We start from the raw sequence: 24402 nt of genomic DNA, 5'->3' as shown, positions 1-24402 counted from the left end.
CAGGCTGGGAAAAAGTAGAGGAAAACAGAGCAGGAATGTTTGTTAGACCTGCCTGCTTGTCCTGTGGAAGAGCTGAAGTTCATAAAGCTGATGATCTCCAGGAGGCAGAGGTGGCATGTCCAGGCTGGGCCCACACTGGGTCACTCCCTTGTTATTCTTCTGGGAAAGTGTTTGACATCTGTAACCTAACACCTGTCTTTGTGTTCCTTCTGTGTCCTAGTCCTCTCTGGGGCTGCTGGTTCAAGATTTTGGTGCCATGGTCAACAACCCCCACCTGAGTGATGTGCAGTTCCAGGTGGACAGCGGCGAGGTTCTCTACGCTCACCTGTTCGTGCTGTACGCGCGGTGCCCGGCGGCGGCCCAGGCTGTGAGTGCTGCTGCCATCCCTCCTGCTGCTGCCACCCCTCCTGCTGCTGCTGCCATTCCTCCTGCTCCTGCCATCCCTCCTGCTCCTGCTCCTGCTGCTGCCATCCCTCCTGCTCCTGCTCAGGAGAGCCCAGACTGCCCCACCCCACAGCCAGCCAGGGCCCCAAATCAGCACACAGCACTGCTGGCCCTAATGGCAATGCCTCGGGACCTGCAGTGGTGTTTCAGCTTAGGAAAGCAGAATAAATCCTGAAAAAGTGGTGAAAAATGTGCTGCTTTATCCTGTTCAGGGAGGCTATGGGGAGTCCTTGCATTCCACCCATGAGCAAGGAAGGATGTGGTGTTGAGGTTTTTAGGATGAGGTGAGAGATGAGAATTTGTCTTTATGTTTTCAGAAGGTTGATTTATTATTATATCATATCATATACTGTCACTATAGGACACAAAACAACACGAGCACACACCGCTGCTCTCAAGGTGAAGCAAAGGCAACTTTATTTTCCAACTCCAACATTTATAGTTTTCCAAAAGAGACAGTGGATTGGAGGGTGGAAGTGCCACCTCTCCACTGACAAACTAACAGTCCATCTGTTTTGTCCATTTGACCCTGGACAAACTAACAGTCCATCAAATTTCTCTTCTTCTATAAAAGAATGCAAAACAATAAGTTATTTAGAGAAAGTGTGTAAAAAAGTTTGCTACAAGAATGTCAACATCAGAAGGCTTAGAAAATCTTAAAAAATCAAGGTGACAATATACTAAAACTATAGCAAAGAAAGAGAAAGGATACACCAGAAGGTTAAAAAAGAATGATAATGAAAGCTGGTGACTGACTCCTCAGAGTCTGACATAGCTGATGGTGATTGGTCATTAATTAAAAACAATTCACATGGAACCAATCAAAGATATACCTGGTGGTAAAGTATCTCCAGACCGCATTCCCAGACAATCAGATAATTATTGTTTACATTTCTTTTCTGAGGCTTCTCAGCTTCTCAGGAGAAAAATCCTAACAAAGGGATTTTTCAAAAAATATCATAACAACAGAAGGAACCTTTCCAAGTGCTTCCTGCCCTTGCATTTTTGTCCCTGTGCAAGCACAAACTGCCTTGTCCATCTTGGTGTGTCCTGCCTGTCACCCAGGCTGGGAAGTGTGAGCAGGGAATAGGAAGTTTCTGGGAAGTACTTTAGAATAATCTACACAGAGATTTTGTCGCTCTTGTTTTGGAGGTACCTGTGCTTTTTGCACAGATAATGAAGGAGTTCTTGTGTTCCCAGAATAGTGCCCAGTCCAGGTAAATTCAAAACACACCTGATGAAGCTCATACAGAGAGGTGTAGGTGGAAATTGGGCTGGGAAGTAATTTGATTGCAAAACTAAGTGGAGAACCCTAAGATCACCTTTTATACGTGTGACTAAGGCAAGTAGTTAAAGTTAACAGCCATAGGGTCAGGAAGGACACGGCCTGTTCCACAGGGAGCTCTGCATAACTGGTCCTGGTGCTGGGCAGGAGGGAAGGGAGGGAGCTGGTGGGAACAAGGATGAATGCAGGTGTTGTGTTGCTCTCTCAGCAGACAGACTGTGCTCTCCCTGCCAGGTGCACAGCGAGGGGCTGCTGGTGGAGGAGGACGGGGCGGCGCCGACGCGCCGGGCGCTGCTGAGCGATGTGTCAGCCCAGGCCGTGGCCGCCTTCCTGCGCTACCTCTACGCTGCTGACACCAACTTCCCTGCTGGGCTGCGGCCCCAGCTGCAGGCCCTGGCTGCCAGGTGTGTGTCCTGAGCATGGCTTGGAGCCCCTCGGGCTTTCAGCCCTGTTTGACATCTCCCATTGCAGTTTTAGGGGCTTACAAATTCCATGGACCTTTGCTACATCTTAAATGGAGCTTGCCCATAAAGACATCCTGCCCTCAGCTGAAAAACTATGTGAGAGTTTCTGTGTTCAGTATATGCTCAGCGAATACTGAACATCTTCTAGTTTGACATCTCCCATTGCAGTTTTAAGGGCTTACAAAATCCCCATAGACCTTTGCTACATCTTAAATGGAGCTTGCCCATAAGGACATCCTGCCCTCAGTTGAAAAACTGTGTGAGAGTTTCTGTGTTCAGGATATGCTCAGCAAATACTGAACATCTTCCAATTTGACATCTTCCATTGCAGTTTTAGGGGCTTACAAAATCCCCATAGAACTTTGCTACATCTTAAATGGAGCTTGCCCATAAGGACATCCTGCCTTCAGCTGAAAAGCTGTATGAGAGTTTCTGTGTTCAGTATATGCTCAGCAGATACTGAACATATTCCAGTTTTACATCTTCCATTGCAGTTTTAAGGGCTTACAGATACCATGTCCTTTGCTACATCTTAAATGGAGCTTGCCCATAAGGACATCCTGCCTTCAGTTGAAAAACTATGTGAGAGTTTCTGTGTTCAGGATATGCTCAGCAGACTTTGAGTTTTGTCTCAGGATGTCTGTTGGCAGCTGGTGTTGTAGATGATGAGCACAACTCCTGTTATGTGATTCTCACTTCATCTGAACAACACTTGTAGAATGTATTGGATGCTCAGGCTTTGATGTGTTGTGTCAGCCACGCTCTCTGTCGTGGTCTAAGAGCTTGGAACAGGAGCAGTTGCTGAGATATGGGTGGGACATGGTTGGGGCTTGCCAAATGTATCTAGAGAGGTGCCCTGTCACTCAGAAAAGCCAGGAATCTTGCACATGGCAGATATTATCCAGCCCCAGCCATTCCATGGGACTTTCCCATTGCCAAGGGGATTTAGTGTAGTCAGTCTCAAACACAGAAAAGGAAGAATGTGCCCGATACTTTAATGTGAGTGACACCTGGAAAAGGGTGCTTGGAATTTTAGGAGGACACTGCATATCAACATCCTCCTGTAAATTTCTTACAAAGCTCACAAAAGTGATCTGACAGCCAAATGGTGAAGAAATACTGGAGGAGGAAATTCTAATGTTACTATTGTATCCCTGCAGGTTTGGTGTGAGGGAACTGATGGCAGAGTGTGAAAGCAGCACTGGAGAGAGCCAGGTGTCCTCTGGAGGGGATTCAGAAGATGATCTTATCTCTGTGAGGGATGATGAAGATTGTGAGGACAGAGCTGAGAACTTCCAAGACCTCTTGAAGTCAGTGTGGGTGGGTGAAGATGAGGAAGAAGCAGCTATGCTGAGCCCTGAGTGCCAGAAGGAAGATGACAGTGAGGTGGGAGAGCAAGAGCTGGAGGAAATCTATGAGTTTGCTGCAACTCAGAGGAAGATGGCTCAGGGTGAAAGAGAGGTGAGCGAGGGAACAGACTGCAGCATGTGCAGTGACACTGAGGCAGTCCAAAGTACAAACCAGCAAACTGGGCAGGAAGAGGTAAAGAGACCTGAATCTGCCTCAGTAAGCAACAGCCTCGAAGATCTGAGGGATGGCAACGGTGAGGAAAGATCTAAATGTGACTTGTCTGTCCAAGAAAAGATGCAGAATGTAAATAGGTGCAAGAGCATGAATGATCCACAGACCTCTATTGTGCCTCACCACAGTGAACCTCAGAAATGGGATGGAACCTCCCATGGTGCTAATGAAGGAGTGGCTGTTGAGGGATGTGAGGATGGGAAGGATTCCAGGTCACCTCAGGTCTCACATGACAAGGCAGATCACTGTGAAGAGCACTTTCCTGCTTTCCAGGGTGACACTGATATAAATGACAGCTATGAACATTTGTTTTCTGCCTCTCAGGGGTATCACTGTGAACCTTCCACGGTGAAGGAAGTTACCAAAGAATCAGGAAAGTCCCCTAGTGAAAAACATGTTGGTCTTAATGATTCACTTGTGTTCAGCAAGTCACAAAAAGACTTCTCTCCATGTAAGAATGGATTTTGTAGGAGTCCAACTCCCCAGCCTTGTGTGTCCCTTTTTCCTGCTCTTGGCTCTTCACCTGCATCTCCAAAATCAGAGAGAAAGTTTGCCAGGGAACATGTGTCAACACCAAAGCAAAACAAAAAGGAAAAATCATTCCCATCTGATGAAATACACTCCCAGAAAGCCAAGGAGCTGGGTGCTGCATCCAAAAATGAGATCACAGTTTCTCCAGCAGAGCTTCCTCACAGTGAATCCAACAAGCACACGCATGTCCCAGTGTTGTCATCACCAGGCAGGACTCAGGGGGCTGCAGCTCACAGAATCAAGAAGGGTTATGTTATTGTTTTATCTTCTTCTGATGATGATGAAATGGAGTTAGAACAAGGCAAGAAGTTGCCAGAGTCTGACTCTGCTCTGAAGGAAATGGAAGTCCCTGGGCACCTGAAGTGTACAGACATGGAACAAGGTCCTGAGATAGCAAAACCTGCCCATAACTCATCCATCCCTGAAACAGAGCAGAGATCAGCCCAGGTCTCATGTGGCAATACAGACACAGTGTGTGTAATTGGTGATGTAAAGGTGTGCCCTGAATTTCCTCTCAGCAGACAAACAGGTGCTTGTACAGAGATCAAACAGAGTCCAAACCTGAGCCCTGGGAAGAGGCTCAGTAATGAAATGTCTCCAGGCACAGACAGCTCCTGGCTTGTGCCAGGAACACCAGTTCTGAGCAAAAGCAGAAGCTTCTCAACACAGACTCTGGTCACAAGTATTAATTCTTTAAAGGGTTCAGGATCTAAACTCAGCACAAGGAACTTTGCAGCAGGTTATAATGACCATGAAGTGGCTGGAAATTTAATAAAAGTTCATGAAACAACATTGTCAGACAAACATTTGCCTGTGGAGGACTTGGCCAATGGAAGGAGCCCACCCAGCAGCCCAGCAGCAGAATCCTCTTCCAAGAACCCCCTTCCAGTTTCTCCAGCAGCTCCAGTTCTCCTCTCCCCAGGCCACACCAGCAGGGAAGGCAAATGTGCCAACATCTCAGGTTTACCCACACTGGTGCCTCCGTGCCAGGAGCAGCCACTGGAAGATAAAATCAACGTCAGTGTGGTTGAGCTGGAGGACAGTGACAGGGAAGTCAGCCTGCCTTCCCTGGGCAGCAGTGTCCTGCTGTGTGAGGAGCCCCCAATCCCTGTGGATGACTGCTGGCACCTCGGGTATGTGTCCCCAGCCAGAGGGGACAGCCACAGCTCTGGCCAGGTCAGCCCTGCAAAGAGCAGCACGGGCAGCAGCCCCAGGCCTGGCTCCTGGCAGGAGCAGGGGGAGAGCCCAGTGCAGGTGCAGGGAATCCAGGGCAGCACCCCTGTCCAAGGAGGTCCTGCTGGCAGGAGAAGAACCTTGCAGTGCCCTGAGAAGAGCCCTATTGAGCCATGCTCCTCAGTGGGCAGCAGAGCCAGTTACCTGGACTCCAAAATCTGGGATGACTGGAATGGAGAAGAGAAGGAAGATGAACTTCCAGAGATTCTTCCTCTGTCTCAGAGGTTGGCAGCTGCAGCAGGGGCTGGTCAGACAGATCCTGTCAAGACTCCTGGTGAGAGCTTGTATTGATTCTAGATTTATTGGGCTGCTTTTATTTCAGTGATTATCTTACCTGTGATGCACTTGGCACACTGAAAGGGTCTTTGGGCTTTCTGAAGCAGGGCCAGGCACAAAGGAGGTGCAGGCATTTGCTGTGGCAAAGAGCCTAAATGTGGGATTCCTGGAGTGTTTCACTGTCACCAGCCCTTTGGTAGTGACAGTGCTCCTTGCAGGAGCTGTGGGTTCATGCATAGAGAAAAAACAACCAAAGCAGAACAGAACACAGGCCTGTTTGCCACTGGATTGATGATGATTTAATTACATTGCAGTATGTAATTAAATAATTATGCCATATTAAATGATTAGTTTAAGGGGTGATTAGAACACAGTGTGTGAGACTGGCTGAGCTTCACAGTATCAGTAAACTGGTGTCATTTAATCAGTATCTAACTCCAGACCCCAGGAGCTTGATTTGCTCAATTTTTTTATGCATCAAGACTCTGTTAGGAAATTTGCTTCCTGGGAGAAGGAGCACTGCACAGAATTCAGTAAACATGGTTTTAACTGCTTTCTAAATGTTGCCTGTTCTAACAAAGCCCTGAATGGCCTCATTTTCAGATGTGACATATGTTCCAGTTTAAACTGTTTTCTGATGTAAAGTCAATGAAAACCAAGGATCCCGATTAAGTAGGTTAAAAAAGTGCTGACTATTCTATCCAATATGAAGCTGAGTAATAACTAAAGCAGCTTATAAGGAAGTATTAAACAATTATTAGATAATACTGGATTTCTGCCACTAACAGGAGAAGTTACCAACCATTTTTAAGTCCTTTCTGTACTGATTCTCATCACAGTGATTTCCTTCTGCTGCAGAACCTTCCTGTCAGGAGAACAACAGGTCCCCCAGCACTCCAGTGACACCCATGCCAGCTTATTCCATCATGGAGACCCCGCAGCTGAAGAAGGAGCTGAGCAGGTGAGCATTCCCTCCCCAAGGATGGCTCTTTATGAGAGGTACCTGCTGGAGGAAGAAGGGGAGCCATGGTGAAGCTCCAGCCAGGGCTTCCTGAGGTCACATCACACTTTTCCAGCTGCACTTCCTGGCCTGAGCCTCGTGCTGAGCTGTGACAGTGGAAGGTACCACGTTACTGTAACCCAAACTCCCACCTTCTCTCTCAGATTCGGGGTCCGTGCTCTCCCAAAGCGCCAGATGGTGTTGAAGCTGAAGGAGATATTCCAGTACACTCACCAGGATGGCGACTCTGACTTTGAGGATGAGATCTCCTATTCCCAGCCCCTGCCCCAGAAGTCCCCAAGGCAGCCCAAGGCAGGCAGGGCTGGGGGCAGGAACCGTGCCGGTGCCCCGAGGGCTGGGGGCAAGAGAAAGCAGCTTGCCAAGGGTGATGGTGCCCATGGAACAGGCTGTGCCCCACCCAAGGACAGAACCAAAGTGACACATCACCCAGAAGGAGCCAAAGAGCAGGAAGGGCCATCTGAGTCCCTGGCAGCTGATGGTGAGGAGCTCCCAGCATCCCAGGAGTCGGCACGTTCTTCGCTGGATGGGAGTGACATCTCCTTTGGTTCACAGAGGTGAGGCAGAGAAATCCTGCACAAAACACTCAGGGGTGCAGGACAGAGATGAGCTAGGAATGAGGTGAACAGAGGTGACTGTCTCTGTGGCCTGTAGTTGCCCTGCCACCTCCTTGAGTGAGTCATGTGGAGGTCATCACACTCCTACAAAAGAAACAGGCTTTGGATTTTCAGTCTAATTCCCACTGAACTATTTCAGTCAATAATTCCCACTGAACTATTCTCAGAACATAAAAGGGCTGCTTATGAGCAAGGCCCAAATCTGGTGTGCCTGGGCAGTGACATGGAGCACTCCATGCTGCCTGAGAAACCTGCAGCTGGAGTTGGGAGAGGACAGCACAGCATCCCTTGGCAGAACCTGCCAGGAGGGAAGGGCCAGGAGCCAGAAATTCCATGCAGCTCTGGGCTGGCTGGGATGGGAAGTTTGCAGAAACCCTGCCATGTTCTGCCTCATTCATTTTGTGGGTGCTCGTAGTGCAGGGTCTGTGATCCCACAGAGGGAAGTCACAGGGCTTCACTATTACAGTGACTTGAGGAGGTCACTGGGTGAGAGAAGGAGGAGAATCTTGTTTCTTGATCAGAAGGCTGGATTTATTGATATATAATATATAATACATTATAACTATACTAAAAAGAATAAAGAGAGAGCTTGCAGAGAGCTGCTAAGCTAAGAATAGAATAGAAGGAATGAATAACAAAGTTCTGTGTTCAGGGAATCTCCCCTGAGCTGCTCCTGTGATTGGCCCTTAGTGTGAAACATGCAAGATGAGCTAATCACAGGATCACCCGCCACATTTCACAACAGCCGATAACAATTTGTTTACATTCTTTTTCTGGGGCTCTGCTTCCCAGAAAATGGACAAATCCCAAAGAAAGGATTTCTATGAAGAAATGTCTGCGACACTTCACCATCAGGGATTTGGGGAGCTCAGGTCCTGTCCTTGTTGGTCTGTTCTTTCCTTCACTTCTGGTCTGTTTTGTCCTGCTTTTAGCTCCTTTGTGAATGGATTTGAAACCTGTGCTTTTACATCTGAGGAGGAGGAAGAGGAGTTTCCAGCATCTCAAGCAGCAGCTCGGGAGGAGGAGAAGCTGGAGGCAGTCAGGTGCTACATCCGCTCAAACACGGCCCTGTACAACAGGATTCTGTTCTACGAGCCCATCGAGCTGGCTGATCTGCACACAGAGCTCAAACAGAATGGCATTAAAATCTCCAAGGCAAAGCTGCTGGACTTCCTGGATTCTCAGTGCATCACAACCACCATGGCCAGAGCCCGGAAAGAGCAGGTGCAGAAAAGGAAGGAGAGCAGGAAACAGAGGAGGAGATACCGAGTGAAGCCCAGCCCGACCTGCTGAACCTCCTGCCCGTGGATTGCTGCCCAGCTGGTGGAGCACTGCTGCTCCTGGTGGCCTGATCCCAGGTGACATCCTGGAGAGCTCCCCTTGCCAGCCCTCTGCTCCGAGTGCACAAACTCCCCATGGCTGCCCTGCCTTCAGCACACAGCTCACCTGCAACCTCTTTTCACTCAGTTTGACTCTTGTGCCTTTTCTTTCTGTTTTTCCAATAGCTCTTAGGTCCCCAACTTCTCTTTGTGCTGGTGCTTCCCTCAGTGCCAGGAGCTGTTCCCTGGATTTGGGCTGAGAAATTCTTCACCCTTCACATTCCAGGATTCAGTCCACTCTGTCAAGTGCTGCCTGTTTACACTCCTGTGACTTCCATCTTCACTTCTTCAGCACAGTTTGCACTGCTGATTTTTAAGGCACAGAATGCTGTGGAAATACATAAAAGGCTTTTCTTCTTGCTTCACTTGGCCATCTCTACTAAAACTCCTAAATCTGTGTTTCTGAAATGGCTGCAGAACAGGGCAGGGGTTTGTTCTGTTCCCTTGGTGACACCTCCCAAAAGTGCCCCTGATACCTCATGTCATGGGAGAGCCCCCAGCAGGGATGTCTTTAAGGAAATATGTAAGCAGTTTTGAGCACTGGAACTCTTCAGCACTTCTCACAGCTTGAGCTAAACCCACTGCCTGGATTAGTCCCATTACCAAACTGGACTGGTCCCAGTTGTAAAGTGTCTGGGACTCCTGGAGAAGTCTTGGACCCTAAATTGTTGTATTTTATATATTGAATATTTACCTTCAAAACAACTGACTTCTGTCTGTTCTGGCAGTTCTGAGTGTGCAAAGGCTCACTGAAAAATAGGGACAGAACACAAAAAGAGGGCAGATTTCTAGATATCTTTGTGAATGTTGGACATAATTTTTTTATACAGAATTTGATTTTGATTTATATTATATGCAATAAACAATTTAAATCCTGTCCATTCTCATATGGAACAGTAAGCAAACACAGGATTGTATAGAAAACTTGAACTTCATTGAACTACACTACTCTTCCCATCTTTGATTAGGGGTGACTGGGAAGCCTATGCCTAAAAAAACCTAAACTTGAACTCTGAAAAACTTCAACTGGGGGTGGAGAAGACTTGGGGAAACCTATTTTCCTAATAACAAAGGGGTTCCTAAGACCTGTGGGTGGGAATGTTCCAGTGCCTGGACTCAGCCAGGCCAACAGATCCACACTTACAGTGCCAGCGTTTGGGTATGGAAGGGATAAATCTGAGAGCAATCCTTCCTGCTGGTTTGCTTTCCATATCATTCCAGTATAAAATTTCTTCTGGAGGGTTTTATGTCAGATGTCTAATGGAACACAAAGTGCCTGGCAGAGGTGATGCAGCCTTTGGCAGAACCATCCCTCTGATTACCTGGGGCAAGATGTGGACTCCAAATCCCTGCAAATGTTCAAGGCTGGGCTGGACAGGGCTTGGAGCAACCTGGGATAGTGGAAAGTGTCCCTGTCCATGGTATGGGGTCAGATGGGATGGGTTTTAAGGTTCCTTTCAACCCAAACCATGTGTGATTGCTAAGAATTCAGATTCATGCCCAAGATCAGCACAATCCCACTGCTCCCTTCACATCACTTCGGAGACTTGCGTGGCTCCAGTCCCTGAGAGATTGGAGAGATGAGGCACCGATGTCCTGGAAGGACATGGAGCCCAGATACAGATCTCCGAGTTCTGCTCTGGTGTCCTCTGGAAATGTCCTTCCCTCAGAAAGCGCTGGCTGCCATCGCGTCGTGCTCCCTGAGCCTCTGCAGCGGAGGCTCCGTGTTCCCCGGGGCGGCCATTCCCTTCCCGCCTGAAGCCGGGCTGAGGGAAACTCCCGGCCGGGGCGGGGGAAAGGCTCAAGACGGAGCGGGCTGCAGGTGACGAGCCCTCAGTGGGCCGAGACCGCCACCACCACCTCAGATCTGTCACCACCTCAGCCCTGCCGCCGCCGCCATCCCGGGCCGCCTTCACCGCCCGCGGGGCCGCCATTGGCCACCGTTGGCCGTCACGTGACCGTACCTCAGCGGCCGCGGAGCCAAGCTCGAGTGAGGGACGGGGACACGGCGGGGCCGGATCGGGGACAGCTGCAGGACCGGCACGGGGACACGGCGGGGCCGGATCGGGGACAGCTGCAGGACCGGGACGGGGACACGGCGGGACTTGGTCGGGGACAGCTGCGGGACCGGGACGGGGACACGGCGGGACTTGACCGGGGACAGCTGCGGGGCCGAGACCCCCGGTGGGGCTGGGACCGGACACCGGCGAGGCTAAGACCTCCGGCAGGCGCCGCCGCCCCCCTCACCTGGGCGCCCCCGCGTTCCCCCACAGCCCCGCGGGTCCGCAGCGGTTCCGGGGCTCTGCTGCACCCCCGCAGAGCCACCCCTGCTCGGTCAGGTGAATCCCTCAGATCCATCCCCTGCTCGGCGGGTGAATCCCGCAGATCCATCCCCTGCTCGGTGAGGGTACATCCCGGCCCGTGTCTCCCCCCGGAGCAGGTGCTCTGAAAGCAGCTGGAGATGATCTCCCACATGGATCAGAAGGAGGAACTGTGGTTCTCCCACCTGTACAGCTACCGAAGAAAGTCCGAGAGCAGCACTTGTGCAGGTAAGGGGATGGTACAGTCATACAGTCACTGAGGTTGGGAAAAGCTCACTAAGATCGTGGAGTCTGACCATTAACCCAGCACATCTGTGAACCTGTCGGTGAGAAAAATTGCTCCAGACCCTACCAGCATGCGTAGGATTGGTGATACCAGAATGGACCGCTGTCCTCCCAGTGCTCCCTAGCAGCAGCAGTGCTGGGTCCCAGAGAAGGCACAGGCAGTGCCTGGTGTGTTCCTGGATGCTTTCCCAGGCCCTGGCACTCTGTGACTTCAGAAACTACTGAAGCAATGTCTCAGTATCTCACAGCTCTCTGTATTTTCTTGCTATCTGAAGTTGTGGATGTTTTAGCATCTGTGACAGCTTGCAGCCAGTAGTTCCACAGCGTATTCAGCTGCTTTGTGAGTTGCTGCCTTCTTTAGTTTGCTTTGAAGCTGCCTTCTAATAGCTCACTTCATGTCAGTTGTTCTTAACTCAGAGCAGATGGTGCAAGAGGGATCCCCACCCACTCCATGGGCCAGTTGTTGTTTTGTAGTCCTCTGCAATAGTCCTGTCACTGCACCCTTTATCTCCAATGCAGAAGCTGTTCTGTGCCTTTTATTATTCATGTCATGCTCTGTATCTCCCTCAGCTCTATTGGAATTTCTCTGAAATGGGGGATGCATCCCTGCCCTTGCACACAGTCAGGTTGTGGGGTTTGAGCTGCAAGGGCACAATAACATTCTCTTTATTCTCTGTTTTCCCCTGACAATCATTAACATTCCATGACTCTCAATTCAGCTTTTAATAAGCTGAATTTCTTCTAGGATGTCTTTTTCAGACATCCTAGAAGAGCAGGCATTTTTCCCATTCAAGCACTAAACTTTTACCTCTAATATACCAATAATTTCAGTGGATTCAGGTTCTGTCAGAGCACACAGGGCTGTTCCCAGGGTTTGTTCCTGTGAACATACTGAGAAATCCACTGTGTAGTTTGAAGGGAAGTATCAGACCTTTCTGTACGAGTTAATCTGGTGAATTTTTAGAATGTGATCCCTTTTGATTTCCCCTGTTTAAAGTTTCCTGTCTGTGACTTCTATCTAGATTCTCATTTTATTGCAGCTGAAGGTGGGATTGTGAGCAAAAAAGGAGAAGAATCCCCACCAAGGCATCCCTGGGCCAGCAAAGCTGGAGGTTTCACTCTCACGTCTTTCCAAGGAGAACAATTACCAGAGTCCTGCACAGGACCCAGTCATCCCACAGAGGTCAGGAAGGGTTCAGAGATCGCTGGAGAAAAGGCAAAGCTGAGTGATGGTGCGTAGGAAAAGTTTCAGGAAGCTGCCGGATGTCATCCAGCAGAGAATTCCTCTGTGGGGAGGCCGATGATATGTGGGGACTGCGGGAAGAGCTTCCGTGTGAGTTCCAACCTCGTCCAGCACCGGAGGATCCACACTGGAGAAAAACCCATCCCGGGCACCGAGTGTGGGGGAGCGTTTCCGACAGCGCTCCCGTCTGACCCGGCACCAGAGGACGCACTCGGGGGAGAGACCCTACGAGTGCTCCGAGTGCGGGAAGGGCTTCCTGTGGCGGTCGGCGCTGCTGCGGCACCGGCGGGTGCACAGCGGGGAGCAGCCGTACGCCTGTACCGACTGCGGGAGGGGATTCGCCGTGAGCTCCGCGCTCCTGCGGCACCGGCGCGTCCACCAGGCTCTGATCCCCGCGGTCCCGGTGTCCCCGTTCGCTCCGCTGACTGCCCTGCTCACGGGGCGGGAAGGCTCTTGGTTTGATGAGAATGACTCCTAAAGGAGAGAGGTGCAAATGGGGGAGAGCCAGTGCGAGGAGCTGGGGGTCTGGAGAGGAGCGGGGACACGGCAGGATTAGCTGGTTGTGCTCGGAGGGAAAACTCTTGGAAGAGAAAGGACGTGCTTTGACGAGGCTGGAATGCGCTTCGTGTATTTCAGAGGAAGGTAAATGACTCTGTGCCCACATGTGACAGTTAATATACTGAAGCACACGGACCATCTTAGAGCCTGCAACACTCGCTCAACAAAAAGTCCTGATCTGCCTTTACAGGCGCTGAGCTCCCTCACGCAGCCCACAGTTTGGAGCCGCAGCCCAAAGAAGCCCAAGGCCTGGTGCCCTGGGCCCCGTGCGCTGGCTATCGGTATGTGCCCGCGGCCCTGCAGGGGCTGTGGGACGGCAGCTGCGCTGGGTGCCGCTGCTGCAGCCGCCAATTAAGCCGCCGGTACCGAGCGCTGCCGCCATGTTTCCTTCTCGGCGGCCCTTTCCGGTTGCCGGGCCGCGGTACCACTTGCGCATGCGCGCATTTGCTCTCCAGCCGCCCTTCAGGGGCGGGGCCGGCCAGGTGAGCATGGGGCGGGAGCAGAGGCACCACGTGACTCCCCTCCCTCTCCCATCCCTCGGCGGCTTCTGCGCGTGCGCAGCTCTGCGCCCCGCCCACCTTCGGGGGGGACCTCCTCGCGCGATGCCTCGGCCGCCTTCGCCAATCGCCGGCGCGTGCCGTGCGCGGCTCCTGATTGGCCGCGCGGAGTCCCCGGGGCCATAAAGCCGGGCCGGCCGCGCGGGGCCTTTGTTTGTCCCTGCCGGGGCCGAGGGCGGCGGCAGCAGCGGTGAGTGCGCGGCGCGTCCCCATGGTAACGCGGCCGGGCCCGCGGGCCAGCCCCCTACCCTGGGGCTCACACGGCCCCGGGCCGGCCCCCTCCCCTGGGGCCCCCCCGGCGGGGCTCTGCCCGCTCCCGGTGGCGGATGGGCCGGGAAGCCCCCCCCAGACCGCCTCAGAGCCGTGCTTCCGCGCCGCTGCCCGCCGGGGCCCGGGGCTGGCGCGGCCGACGTGACCGTCCTGACGCGGGCTGGGCCGGGCTGCTCGGGCCCACAGCTCCCGGCCGCGAACCGTGTGCCCGGGCGGGGCCGTCCGCAACCCTCCCTGCTCCTGCCGTGTGTCCCCAGGAGCCAGCGGGCGGCTGCCCAGCGGCCGCGGCGTGTGCCAGCCCAGCCCCGGGCCCTCCGAGCCCCGCCGTGACTCTGCACGGCCGCTCCTGAGCGGGGCCTGGGGCATCCTGCGTGCTGCCCGTGGCCATGGGGCCGCTTGGCTTTCCTTGGCCCCGCAGAGCTCAGAGAAGCGCTTGGAGAACGAGGGACTCTTGCTATTCCTCCTTTGCCATTTCTGGCCTTTGTCCTGTTGAAGGCTCAGCACCCACAGAACTCTGCAGTGCCCACAGCAGCCCCATGTGCCCGTCACTGGCCCTGCCTGGCTGTCCGGGCACAGCTGGCAGCCGATGTGACCGACATGACCGCCAGGGCAGGCACTGGCTGGCTCTGTGCTGAACAAAGGCTGTTTGCTATCACTGTGTGTGTCTGATACAATGTTTTCTTTCTCAGCCCACATCCAGCCCTGACTTATCCCTTGTCTGTTCTATAACCAGGGTGAGAAAATAATGATGGGCTGGCACAAGTGCCACTGCCACAGGGCAGCACTGGACAAGGTCTTTGAGGTCACCAGGAGCTTCCTTTGGTTGGTGTGTTGAGGTGCTGGGCTGCAGCTCTAGAAGACAGAAGTGTTGTTTGTATGGGCACACTAGCAGTGTCTGGGACTTGAATTGCTGCCTAAATTTAGTCTGTGTCCAGGTGAAATCTTCAACTTACCTGGCATCAGATAATTCAGTCTACGAGGTTCCATTTCCAGCAGCAGCCAGTGCCAAATCCCTCACCAGAAGGAGATGGAGATGACAATCTCTCCTGCTGAGATTGCCAGGTAACCTCTGGGATGATTCTTCAAGCCTCTAGGCCCGGGGTTCTGAGGTTTGTTTCTGCTGCAGTGATGGTAGGTCCAACCACACTGAGATCTGTGTGTGGGGAAATGCCTTGAAGTTGGATGCAAATTAAACAGCAGATATGAGCTCTGTGCTGCCTGGGAGTTACCAAACTTCTCCCAGAGTGCCCAAGCAAATCTGGGCCTTCCAGTGCTCCTTCCCTGCAGCAGCAGCAGTGTCTTGTTCCTGAAGAGGCTTGGGATTATTTGGATTAAGTGTTTTCCTAGCCTGAGAAGAACGTGTGTGCACCTGGGTGTGCAGCTTGGTGAGGAGATGTGTGTGGGGACAAGCTGTACTCATCTAGATGAGGTGGAGATGTTTTCTCAGGGGGTTTGAACACAGTCCTTAGGAAAGTAATGTTTGGAATGCTGGGGTGTCCTGTACCAAGCCTCCTCCCCCCTGTCCAGCCCTGCTATCCCGGGGTAGCTGTTGGATTGCTCCAGGCAGGCTCTCTGGGCTCTGGGAGGTGCCCTGAAGATCAGCCAGCTCCTGGATGAGCAGAGCTCCCTGCAGCAAATGCAATGGCATTGCAGCCTCTGCAGAGGAGGTGGCACTGCCTGAGCCTCCTCCTTGGCTGTGGGACGTGCCCCTTTCAGAGGAACCAGGGCTGTGACACAAACTGGGGCTTGTCCTTGCCAGATTTGGAGTAAAACCCCCAGTGTGTGGTGGTGTGAGGCCAGTGAGTGCCTTTCCTCCCAGCTCTCAGTGCCCCAGCACAGGGCAGGGTGGGCTTTGTGCTGACTTGTCCTGTTGGGATGTGCCTGTGCCAGAGACTGGATCAGGAGAAATCTCAGCTTCCACGTTTTCCTGCATGAGTTCTGCCCTCACCTGGGGCTACAGGGACTGGTGCTGCCACTGCCATGGAGATTAACTTGTCAGGCTGAGCCCTGCACAGCAGGCCAGGGGAAAAACAAGTCTGAGATTGCACTTTCAGTGACTCTGCATGGTAACCCCTGCTCCCAACAGCAGACTGTGCTCCTGGGACAGCCATTCCCCATCCCATTAGCTGTGCTTCTGCAGCACCACTGACAGGGTTGGCTGGAGGCTGCTGAGACCCCTCTGGGTGCCCTGTGTGAGCAGGAGTGTGCTCAGGCTGTGGCCCTGGAGGCTCTGGTGAGTGTGATGAACTCAGGACCATCTTTGGGGAATCTTGAGCCATGGCTGCTGTTAAACACTGACTGAGGCCTGGCCTGCTGTGTTCCTCTGGGCTGGATTTGCTGCTGTGTTCCTCTGGGCTGGATTTGCTGTCAGCCCTCAGGCCTCTCCCAAGGGATGAGCGTGGCTCAGGTTTTCTGGAGCTCTGCTCTCAGCAGTGGCTGTTTCAGGCATGTGGAGACAGCACACCTCCCCTCCAGGGCTCTGGCTTTCTGGGAATATGAGATAAATTGGAACTAGTTTGTCTCGTTTCATTTTGGAATCTGCATCTCCTGGGAAGGTCGTGGGCTGCCATGAGCAGGCAGGGTGTCACAGAGCTGGTGACATTGGCAGGTGTCACATGCACTGTTCCTCCTGTGCCCAGGCTCCTGGCTGAGCTCAGCTGGCTCATTTGCCTTTGTGCTGTGCTTCCCCTCCCCACAGTGGGCATTCCCCACTCTGAAGCTGTGTGAGGATAAGGGAGGGTCCTGGGTTGAGCTGCCTGGTGAGTGATCACACAGACAGCACCTGAGCTGGTTTCTGGCCTGACTTTATCCTGGGCTGAGGAGGCTGCACAGTGCTGTGTCAGGGGAGGGGTGGTGACACTGTGACCCTGAATGACTTCTGTCCCAGCCCTGGGCTCCTGGCATCCCAAAACAATCCCAAAACTTGGTCAGCCTTCCCCTGGGGGAAGCTCTGTCCCAGGAAAGGATTCTGTGATCACAGAAACCTTCACTGGTGCTGTGCCTGAGCTGGGGGAGCTTTGGGCTGCACCTGAGGATGGGCCTCAGCCCTGGCTCCTGCTTGGAGTGTGAAGGGCACTGTGAAACAGGGCTGTGAAACAGGGCTGAAGGCTTTGTTGGCCTCTTCCACAATCCTTTCCTTGGTGTTCTTGTCCATATCCAGAGCATTCATTCTTGCTCTGTAAAGTTGCTTGAACTGCTGTGGGTTGGAAATGTTGTCAAACACATAGGGCTGTGAAACAGGGCTTAGAAATCTGGGGTGAGGAACTGGAGAGCAATTAATTTCTAGCTGGTGTGCTCATGTGAGCTGCTGTCCCAGTGCTGGCCCTGTGCTGAGCAGCTGCTTGCTGGCTCTCCCAGTCCCTGCCGTGGGCTGGGCAGTGAATCCATGGGTGCAGCTGAGCTGAAGTGGGGAGCACAAGGATGGTGCTTCCCTTGGTGAGTGTTCTCCTCTCCCAAGGCTGCCTGGCAGCTGCTGGTGCTGTTGCTCTGCACAAAGCTGATTACAGCTCCATTTTATAAATGAGGGGCCTGGATTTCTGTGCTCAGCCAATGTAATCCAGGTGTGTCGTGTTCCTGCTCCTGGGTCAGGCTCGTGCATCCTGTTACATCCAAGGAGATTTTATTTCCTTTTGCAGATAAGGAACCCAGTTACTTGTGGGATTTGAAGGAAATTCTGCCAGGCAGGAGAGGAGGGTGTGAGTGGGAGCAGGAGCTGCCTGCAGCTCACTCTGCTTGGAGAGTGCCCAGGAAAGGCAGAGCAGTGAAATCTGCCCCTGCTTTGGGAGCTCCCCTATTCTGTCACAGGGAATGTTCTTGTTTCCCCTGGGAGCTGCCTGAGCTCAGAGCTCAGCTGGCCTAATTCACCACTGCTTACTTCAGGAAGCTTTGAACTGGTGTGGAAATGCTTGTTCTTCCTCTTGAGTGAAGGAGAGGGGCTTGCTTCCCTTTCCCTTTCCAGTTACCCTGCTCAGTGTGACATTGGGGGAAATATTTGGTAGCACCAGGGGAAGGCAGCTGCTCACAAGTCCAGTGCAGATTGCCAACACAGAGCTCTCATCTTCAGCCAGGAGCCATCCTGAAGGGGGAAATGGAGTGCAGGCTGCTGTGTTTAATGTTTTGTGAACTGATCTCAGTGCTGAGGTTCACCTGAACTGAACAGGCAAATATAATACACATCCTTGGGAGTGCCTGGTGGGAGGTGGAAACAGGCAGAGGCTGCTCCTCACCGCCCTGCCTGGCAGGAGTGTTGAGCATTTCACAGCCATCCCTTTGCTAAGGCAGCTTCCCCTGAGAGCCCCTCTCTGGTTTTGCCTTTCAGACTGATCGCAGCAGTGACCACGATGCCATCAGCCCAGGAGAGCCCAGAGGGGGCAGAGGAGGACACTTTGCACTATGAGGAAACAGAAGATGATGCTGTCAGGTGAGTTCTGCCCTACACAATGGCACAGCCTTGGGCAAGGCAAGGGATCTTCCAGGAGTGATCCTTCTCATCTGAAGAAGTGAGGGACCCCAGTAAGGGATCAATCAAATACATGTGCTGTGAAATCTCTGTGGTCAAACTGCACTGTAAGGGTGGAAGGGATGGGAAGGTGATCTGGCAGGGCTGACAACAAACACTTGACTATGAAAGTCACATTTCACAAACTCCTGACTATTTGGCAGCTGTGTTTGTGTCTTGCTGGCCAAGGGGAGCCAGTTTTCCATGGCTTGTTGGGCAGGCTTGTTTTGAAAACTGACTCCAGAGGTGAACTCTGCTCTGGTGAGCTCTTGCCTTTGCAGAATGCCCAGGCCTAGGCAAGGACATTTTCTAGGAGGTTAATTTAAAAAACTAATTCCCACACATGTTCTAAAAGCCAAGGCTTTGGACTTGGAAAACAGGAGGGGTGACTAGGGTGCTTTCTAGAAGATCTAGACAGGCTGGGTGACTTCTTTGACTTGACAGGCTCAGCTTCATGAGAAGTTACTGTTTGCTGGCTCTGCTGGCACACTCAGTGGGTCTGGAGTGTTCAAAGCCTCTCTCAGAGCTAACACAAGTGTGCTAGCTCTAGCAAAGTAGTGATAAAACCTGTGAGGTGCACTTTGGCCTGATCTGAGTGTTGATACTGTACCAGTGTCCTGGTGCTGTGCCTGGAGGGTGGCTGTAGCCAGAGGGATTGGGCTCTTCTCCAGGCAACCACTGACAGAATGAGAGGACACAGCTTAAAGCTGCACCAGGGCAAGTTTAGGGTGGACATCAGGAAAGAATTCCTCACTGAAAGAGTGATTGGACACTGGAATTGTCTGCTCAGGGAGGTGGTGGGGTCACTGTCCCTGGGTGTGTTTAAGAACAGCCTGGACGTGGCACTCAGTGCCAGGGTTTAGATGATGAGGAGGTGTCAGGTCATAGGTTGGATTTGATGATCTCAAAGGTCTTCTCCAACCCAGTTCATTTTGTGGTTCTGTGTTCAGGTAGGTGCAGTGTCTGTAGCCTAAATAATAGATTTTAATGTTTTGGGTCTTTTTTAAAACAAGACACCTTGAAAAACTTGAAAAAACAGTGTCATGCAGGAGAAAAACTTTTTAAGGGTGTTCTTGCCCTGTTTTGCCATTCAGCTCTCATCTCTTCACTAACAGCTGCTATCCAAGTTGGGAAAGCTGGGGGACCTGCCTGAGCCTTTTTTGTTCTCCCAGAGAAGGCACCACCAAGGCCCCCATGCCCTTTAGCCTGCCATGATAGTTGCTCCCTGTATGCTCAAGGCTTTCTTGTGCAGTGTTGGGCTCCCATGGATGAGAAGCAGAAGTCCTGGTGCAGGGATCAGCAGGTCCTGGGCCAGAGCCTCTGTAAGCCCAGCCCTGCTGGGGTGGCAGCTGTGGTTGGCACAGGGGCTGTGCCACCCTGCTGCTTCCTCCTGCGGGGTGGCCTGAGGGTCCCACCTTGTGCATTCTCCACACTGGGATGGTGGATGGTGGGGATCCCTCCAGACACAGCAGGGACAAGCTCTGTGGGGCTGAGGGCTGAAAGGAGCCCTGTGTTTGCCTGCAGCCCCATGGACCTCTCGGAGCTGCTGAAGGAGGGCACGAAGGAGTCGCACGACCGCGCCGAGAACACCCAGTTTGTCAAGGACTTCCTCAAGGGCCGCATCAAGAAGGAGCTCTTCAAGGTGGGTGTTGCTCTGCCCCCCATCTCTGTGATGCACCCAGACTCCAAGGCAGAGCCCCACAGCCCTGGGGTGCTATGGTGGTGGGCAGAGCAGAGCCTTGGCTCTTTAAGCAGTGCCTGCCTGGTACAGCCTCTCCAGGCTGGTTCTGTGCCAGGCCTGAGGTTTGCTCTTGTTTGCCCCAATTCCATGCAGGCAGGAGTAGTCATGAGATGAGCTGTGCCCATCTAGTGAGCAGCTTCTCACATGAGCTGTGCTCTGTCCGTAGCTGGCCACCGTGGCCCTTTACTTCACCTACTCTGCTCTGGAGGAGGAGATGGATCACAACAAGGACAACCCCCTCTTTGCTCCTCTGTATTTCCCCGTGGAGCTCCACCGGAGAGAAGCTTTGGCCAAAGACCTCAAATATTTTTATGGGGAAGACTGGAAAGAAAAGATCCAGTGTTCAGAGGCAACTCAGCAATACGTGGACAGAATCCATCATGTGGGACAGCACGAGCCAGAGCTGCTGGTGGCTCACGCTTACACACGCTACATGGGGGACCTCTCAGGTGGCCAGGTGCTGAAGAAGGTCGCCCAGAGGGCCCTGAAGTTGCCCAGTACTGAGGAAGGGATCCAGTTCTACGTGTTTGACAACATTTCCAATGCACAGCAGTTCAAGCAGCTTTACAGAGCAAGAATGAATGCTCTGGACTTGGACAAGAACACCAAGGAAAGGATCGTGGAAGAGGCCAACAAAGCCTTCAGATTTAACATGCAGGTACTAAACAAATCCCTTGATCTGGATGTGTAGGTGCTGCAGCTTTTAGGTCTGGCCCAGGTTAATTCAGTCACACCACTCACCCAGTCAGTGGTCTGGGGCTGAGACCACCACAGCCCCTCCTTGAGGTTCTAGTTGAACTCGTTTTCTCTAGCTTCAGGCAGGAATTCCTCCCATGCTCCAACACCACAGCCAAATGCTTTGATTAAGGCAAAATTAATAGGACTTGAAGATTCTCACAGGCTGTGAAGCAGTGAGGGGAGCAGAGCTCTTGTGCCAAGACAGCCTCAAACGGTTTGAGTGCTGCACCGCCCTGGTGACAATTCATCTCCTGTCTCAGGTCTGACTTGTTGCCCATGGTCAGAAATGTCTGGAGCTTCCTGTTCCTCCCATAGCATTTGCCTCTCATCAAACCTGACTGAGCTGCTGCTTGCCCCAGGGGATGAACACAGATTTAGCTACTGGATGGAAGTGTTAATCTTGTGCTTGTAGCAGGTCAGTGTGATTGAAACTGGCCAGAAACACGGTGAGGTGTGGTTGGATCCTTATGGAATCCCGTGGCAGTGAGAGGGGCTGCCTGACCACTGCAGGAGCGGGATCCTCCAGGGCTCTGCAGCAGGGAGGGCAGAGCCTGTTGGCCCACGCTCCCACCCACAGCAGGGTGGGGCTGCCTTGCTCCTGGCTCTGACTGAACGCTCTGGGGATGGGCTGTGCTTTCCTGGAGCTCAGTGTGTGCCAGGTGTCACCCAGAAAGGCAGCTGGGCACAGGGAGGCAGGAGCGGTGCTTGTCTGTTCCCCAGGTGATTGCAGGGGTCGGTTCTGCCTGGCTGTGCCTGCTCACGTGCTCACTGTGACCTTTGCAGGTGTTTGATGAGCTGGACAAGGTTGGCAGGTCGCTGGGAGAAGAAGCCCAGGATGGAGGCGTGCCGGTCCACGATGGCAAGGGAGACATCCGCAAGTGCCCGTACTACGCAGACAAACTGGGTAGGTGGTGCCGAGGGGGCTGCCACGGGTGTGTGGCACAGAGTGACAGTGCTAACGGTGCTTTCTGTGTCCTGCAGGCACAGCAGGCCCCAGCTGCCCCTTCCACGCTGCTGTGGGCCTGGCCAGGCAGCCCCTGGTGCAGCTGGTGCTGGCAGCCTGCATGGCCGTGGCAGCGGGAGCTGCAGCCTGGTACATCCTGTGAGGGCACAGTCAGGTGTGGCTCTGCCTGGGGCAAGGGCAGAGATGTGCCCTGCCTGCTTTCCAACCCTTCCCTTGCTGCTGGTGAGTTGGCTGCAGAGTGGAGTAAGGAAATAAACAGGAATCCTGTGGGACTGTCCAACCTCCTCGCACAGCCCTGTAACACCTCTTTAGCTGAATATTGCACAGGACTGGTCAGTGCCAGAGGCTGAGGGCTCCACTGCAGCACTGCCCTGCCCAGGCTGGGCTTTTTAAGGCTAGAGATGTCCTGTCCTTCACATGCTTGGCTTTTCATCTCCATTCCTGAAGCAGTGTCTGGAGGGGGTTTCCTGCCCTGGGTTGCATCTGCAGAATGTCATCAGCCTTTCAAACAAGGAGCACTTGCTTTCCTACCCTGAGGAGCTGAGGCTGTGCCAGGGGGCTGAGAGCAGTGTCCTGTTGGGTGCAATGTCTGAGGAACCAAGTCTGACTCCTGTTGGAAGGAGCTCCCTGGGGATGGGGGCAGGACCATGGTGGGCTATGGAGGTGACAGATCTGTATTGTGCAACTTTGGGGTTGAGGGTCAGTTGTTGGTTATTTCTCATGAAGCCTTGACTGGAATAAAAAGTTGCAATGCTGTAGCTGGAGGAAGCTAAAAGCACATCATTGTGAGAATGGAGGGGCTAAGGGGGAGAAAGGGAGTGCAGTCCCACACTGTCTCACTTGTCTCTGACTGATGCAGTCCCTGAGAAACTCCTGCCCTGGCACCCCTCTGTCCCTGCTGTTTCCCCTGGGGTTTCCACGTGGGAGGCTCATTGCCCTGCTGAGGACAGCCAGGTGCTGTCAGGGCTTGGGGCTCTCCTGTGTTGAGGGGTTCCTGGTAGGGTAGAGAAGCTGCTGCTCTTCCTCCTGTGCTTGCCCTGTACCCCCACCCTGCCCTCACCCCCATCTCCCCTACAGGCAGATCTGCTGTAAATTTTGAGCAGGAGAGAACAAAAGATTTCACACACGAGTTCAGGGTCTGTTATTTATTTACATAAAAACACTGACTAGTGCCACAGTTCCAGCCCTGAGCAAACAGCAGCTGCCTGTGCAGGCCAGGCTGTGTTTGCAGACCTGTGTACTGAGAGCCCTCCCCACTTTGCTCTGGGAGCTGCAGGGCCAGGGGCGGGAGGAGCAGCCCGAGAGGCTCAACTCGGCTCCCAGCCCCTCTCACCCTGCTGTGGGAGCGCTGCTGGCAGCTCCTGGCGCTGCCTGCTTGCCCCTTCCTTCTGCCTCAGGTGAGTGAGCTCAAACACCCCTTACACCACATGCAAGGAGACCCTGCGGGGCCCAGGGCGGCCCTGGAGCTGCAGCCTGGTTACAAACTCCTCTACTCTACGTGCCGGGCAGCCGGGACATGCCGGGTGTGCTTTGGCTCGGGGGCCGGGGCTGCCTGGGGCTGTCCTGCCCCCGGAGCCGGGCGGGGCTGGGAGGAGGAGGAGGAGGAGGAGGCGCATGCAGCTGGAGCGGCCGCCGGGCAGGACGGAGGTGCTGATACGGGTGCGGTGCTGCTGCCGGGCCCCCTCTGTGCTTAGAGGCAGCTCTGCCTCCCCTCGGGAAGGGGCTTGGAACCACACGGAAACTGGTGTGTGGCACTGCCCTGTGTCCTTGTCACTGAGCCCCTTGCTGACAGTGCCACAAAGGCTGTGCTGCATCCCCTGAGGGCACCATGGGCCGCTTGGGTCCCCTCCTGGGCTCCCATCCCAGCCCATCCTGCACTGTGGGACTGGGCTGGGCACCTCCAGCAGCTGCTCCAGGTGAGGGGGCCTCGCTCACACCTGCAGTGTAACGGGGTGCAGAGCGATGCCCCCCCTGCCTGTGCACTGCAGGGCAGCTCCCACACCGCCCCCGTGCCCCAGCGTCACCAACCCAACTATTGCCGGCGAGGAGCAGAGCCGGGGCAGTGCTGGCAGCTCTACGGGGGGAGCCGGGGATAACGCACACACAGCACCGGCGGGAAGCGAGGGGAGGCGATGCACACGCGGGACGGACGGACAGACGGACGGACGGCAGCGGGGCGGGGCCGGCGGCGTTCCAGAGGCTCCCGGGTGCCGTTAGCACATGCGCTTGTACGTGTAGATGTAGGCCTTGCAGTTGGGACACGTGTGTGTCACGTCCTTGAAGTCATCGAACAGGCAGGGGATCAGGCAGCAGCAGAGATCACACCTGCACAGGGACAGGCAGAGAGGCTGAGCTGGGGCAGCCCCTGGGTAGATGTAACTGGAGGGGCTGTCACCCAG

The 24402-nt window shown here is 53.6% G+C and overlaps 3 protein-coding genes across 24 annotated transcripts in view; 2 read left to right on the top strand and 1 right to left on the bottom strand.

Annotated features, from left to right (window-relative positions):
• The window catches only part of SLX4 (SLX4 structure-specific endonuclease subunit), a 28788-nt gene extending 19595 nt beyond the window's left edge, over nt 1-9193 (top strand). For all 16 annotated transcript variants that reach the window (XM_074552890.1, XM_074552889.1, XM_074552888.1 and 13 more), the window contains 6 exons: nt 221-367; nt 1964-2133; nt 3354-5812; nt 6673-6775; nt 6979-7389; nt 8382-9193. In XM_074552890.1, the coding sequence (XP_074408991.1) occupies nt 221-367; nt 1964-2133; nt 3354-5812; nt 6673-6775; nt 6979-7389; nt 8382-8742 (3651 nt within the window). In that variant the 3' untranslated portion in view covers nt 8743-9193. The remainder of the gene's footprint in view (nt 1-220; nt 368-1963; nt 2134-3353; nt 5813-6672; nt 6776-6978; nt 7390-8381) is intronic.
• A 4085-nt stretch (nt 9194-13278) lies between these two features.
• On the top strand, nt 13279-22761 carry HMOX2 (heme oxygenase 2). 3 transcript variants are annotated; one of them, XM_026796481.2, is made up of 6 exons: nt 13279-13319; nt 18381-18482; nt 20085-20202; nt 20468-20959; nt 21823-21943; nt 22021-22761. In XM_026796481.2, the coding sequence occupies exons 1-6, from the start codon at nt 13294-13296 to the stop codon at nt 22143-22145; spliced, it is 984 nt and encodes a 327-aa protein (XP_026652282.2). In that variant the 5' UTR covers nt 13279-13293; the 3' UTR covers nt 22146-22761. The 3 variants fall into 3 exon arrangements, with proteins under 3 accessions (XP_026652282.2, XP_074409006.1, XP_005492168.3); XM_074552905.1 differs by lacking the exon at nt 13279-13319 and adding an exon at nt 13805-13982; XM_005492111.4 differs by lacking the exon at nt 13279-13319 and adding an exon at nt 15075-15124.
• Nucleotides 22442-24402, bottom strand: part of CDIP1 (cell death inducing p53 target 1) — a 20397-nt gene continuing 18436 nt past the window's right edge. For all 5 annotated transcript variants that reach the window (XM_074552908.1, XM_074552906.1, XM_005492107.4 and 2 more), the window contains exon 6: nt 22442-24328. In XM_074552908.1, the coding sequence (XP_074409009.1) occupies nt 24217-24328 (112 nt within the window). In that variant the 3' untranslated portion in view covers nt 22442-24216. The remainder of the gene's footprint in view (nt 24329-24402) is intronic.

The sequence above is a fragment of the Zonotrichia albicollis genome, chromosome 16, assembly GCF_047830755.1.
Source record: "Zonotrichia albicollis isolate bZonAlb1 chromosome 16, bZonAlb1.hap1, whole genome shotgun sequence".
Classification (NCBI taxonomy): domain Eukaryota; kingdom Metazoa; phylum Chordata; class Aves; order Passeriformes; family Passerellidae; genus Zonotrichia; species Zonotrichia albicollis.
This window is presented reverse-complemented; position numbering and strand designations above follow the sequence as displayed.

Excerpts from the sequence above, each read along its gene's own strand:
- HMOX2 (XM_005492111.4), top strand. The coding sequence starts at position 15,090 with ATGGAGATGACAATCTCTCCTGCTGAGATTGCCAG. Across the intron at positions 20,203-20,467 it reads TCAAGAAGGAGCTCTTCAAG|CTGGCCACCGTGGCCCTTTA; the intron begins GTGGGTGTTGCT and ends CTCTGTCCGTAG. Across the intron at positions 21,944-22,020 it reads GTACTACGCAGACAAACTGG|GCACAGCAGGCCCCAGCTGC; the intron begins GTAGGTGGTGCC and ends TGTGTCCTGCAG.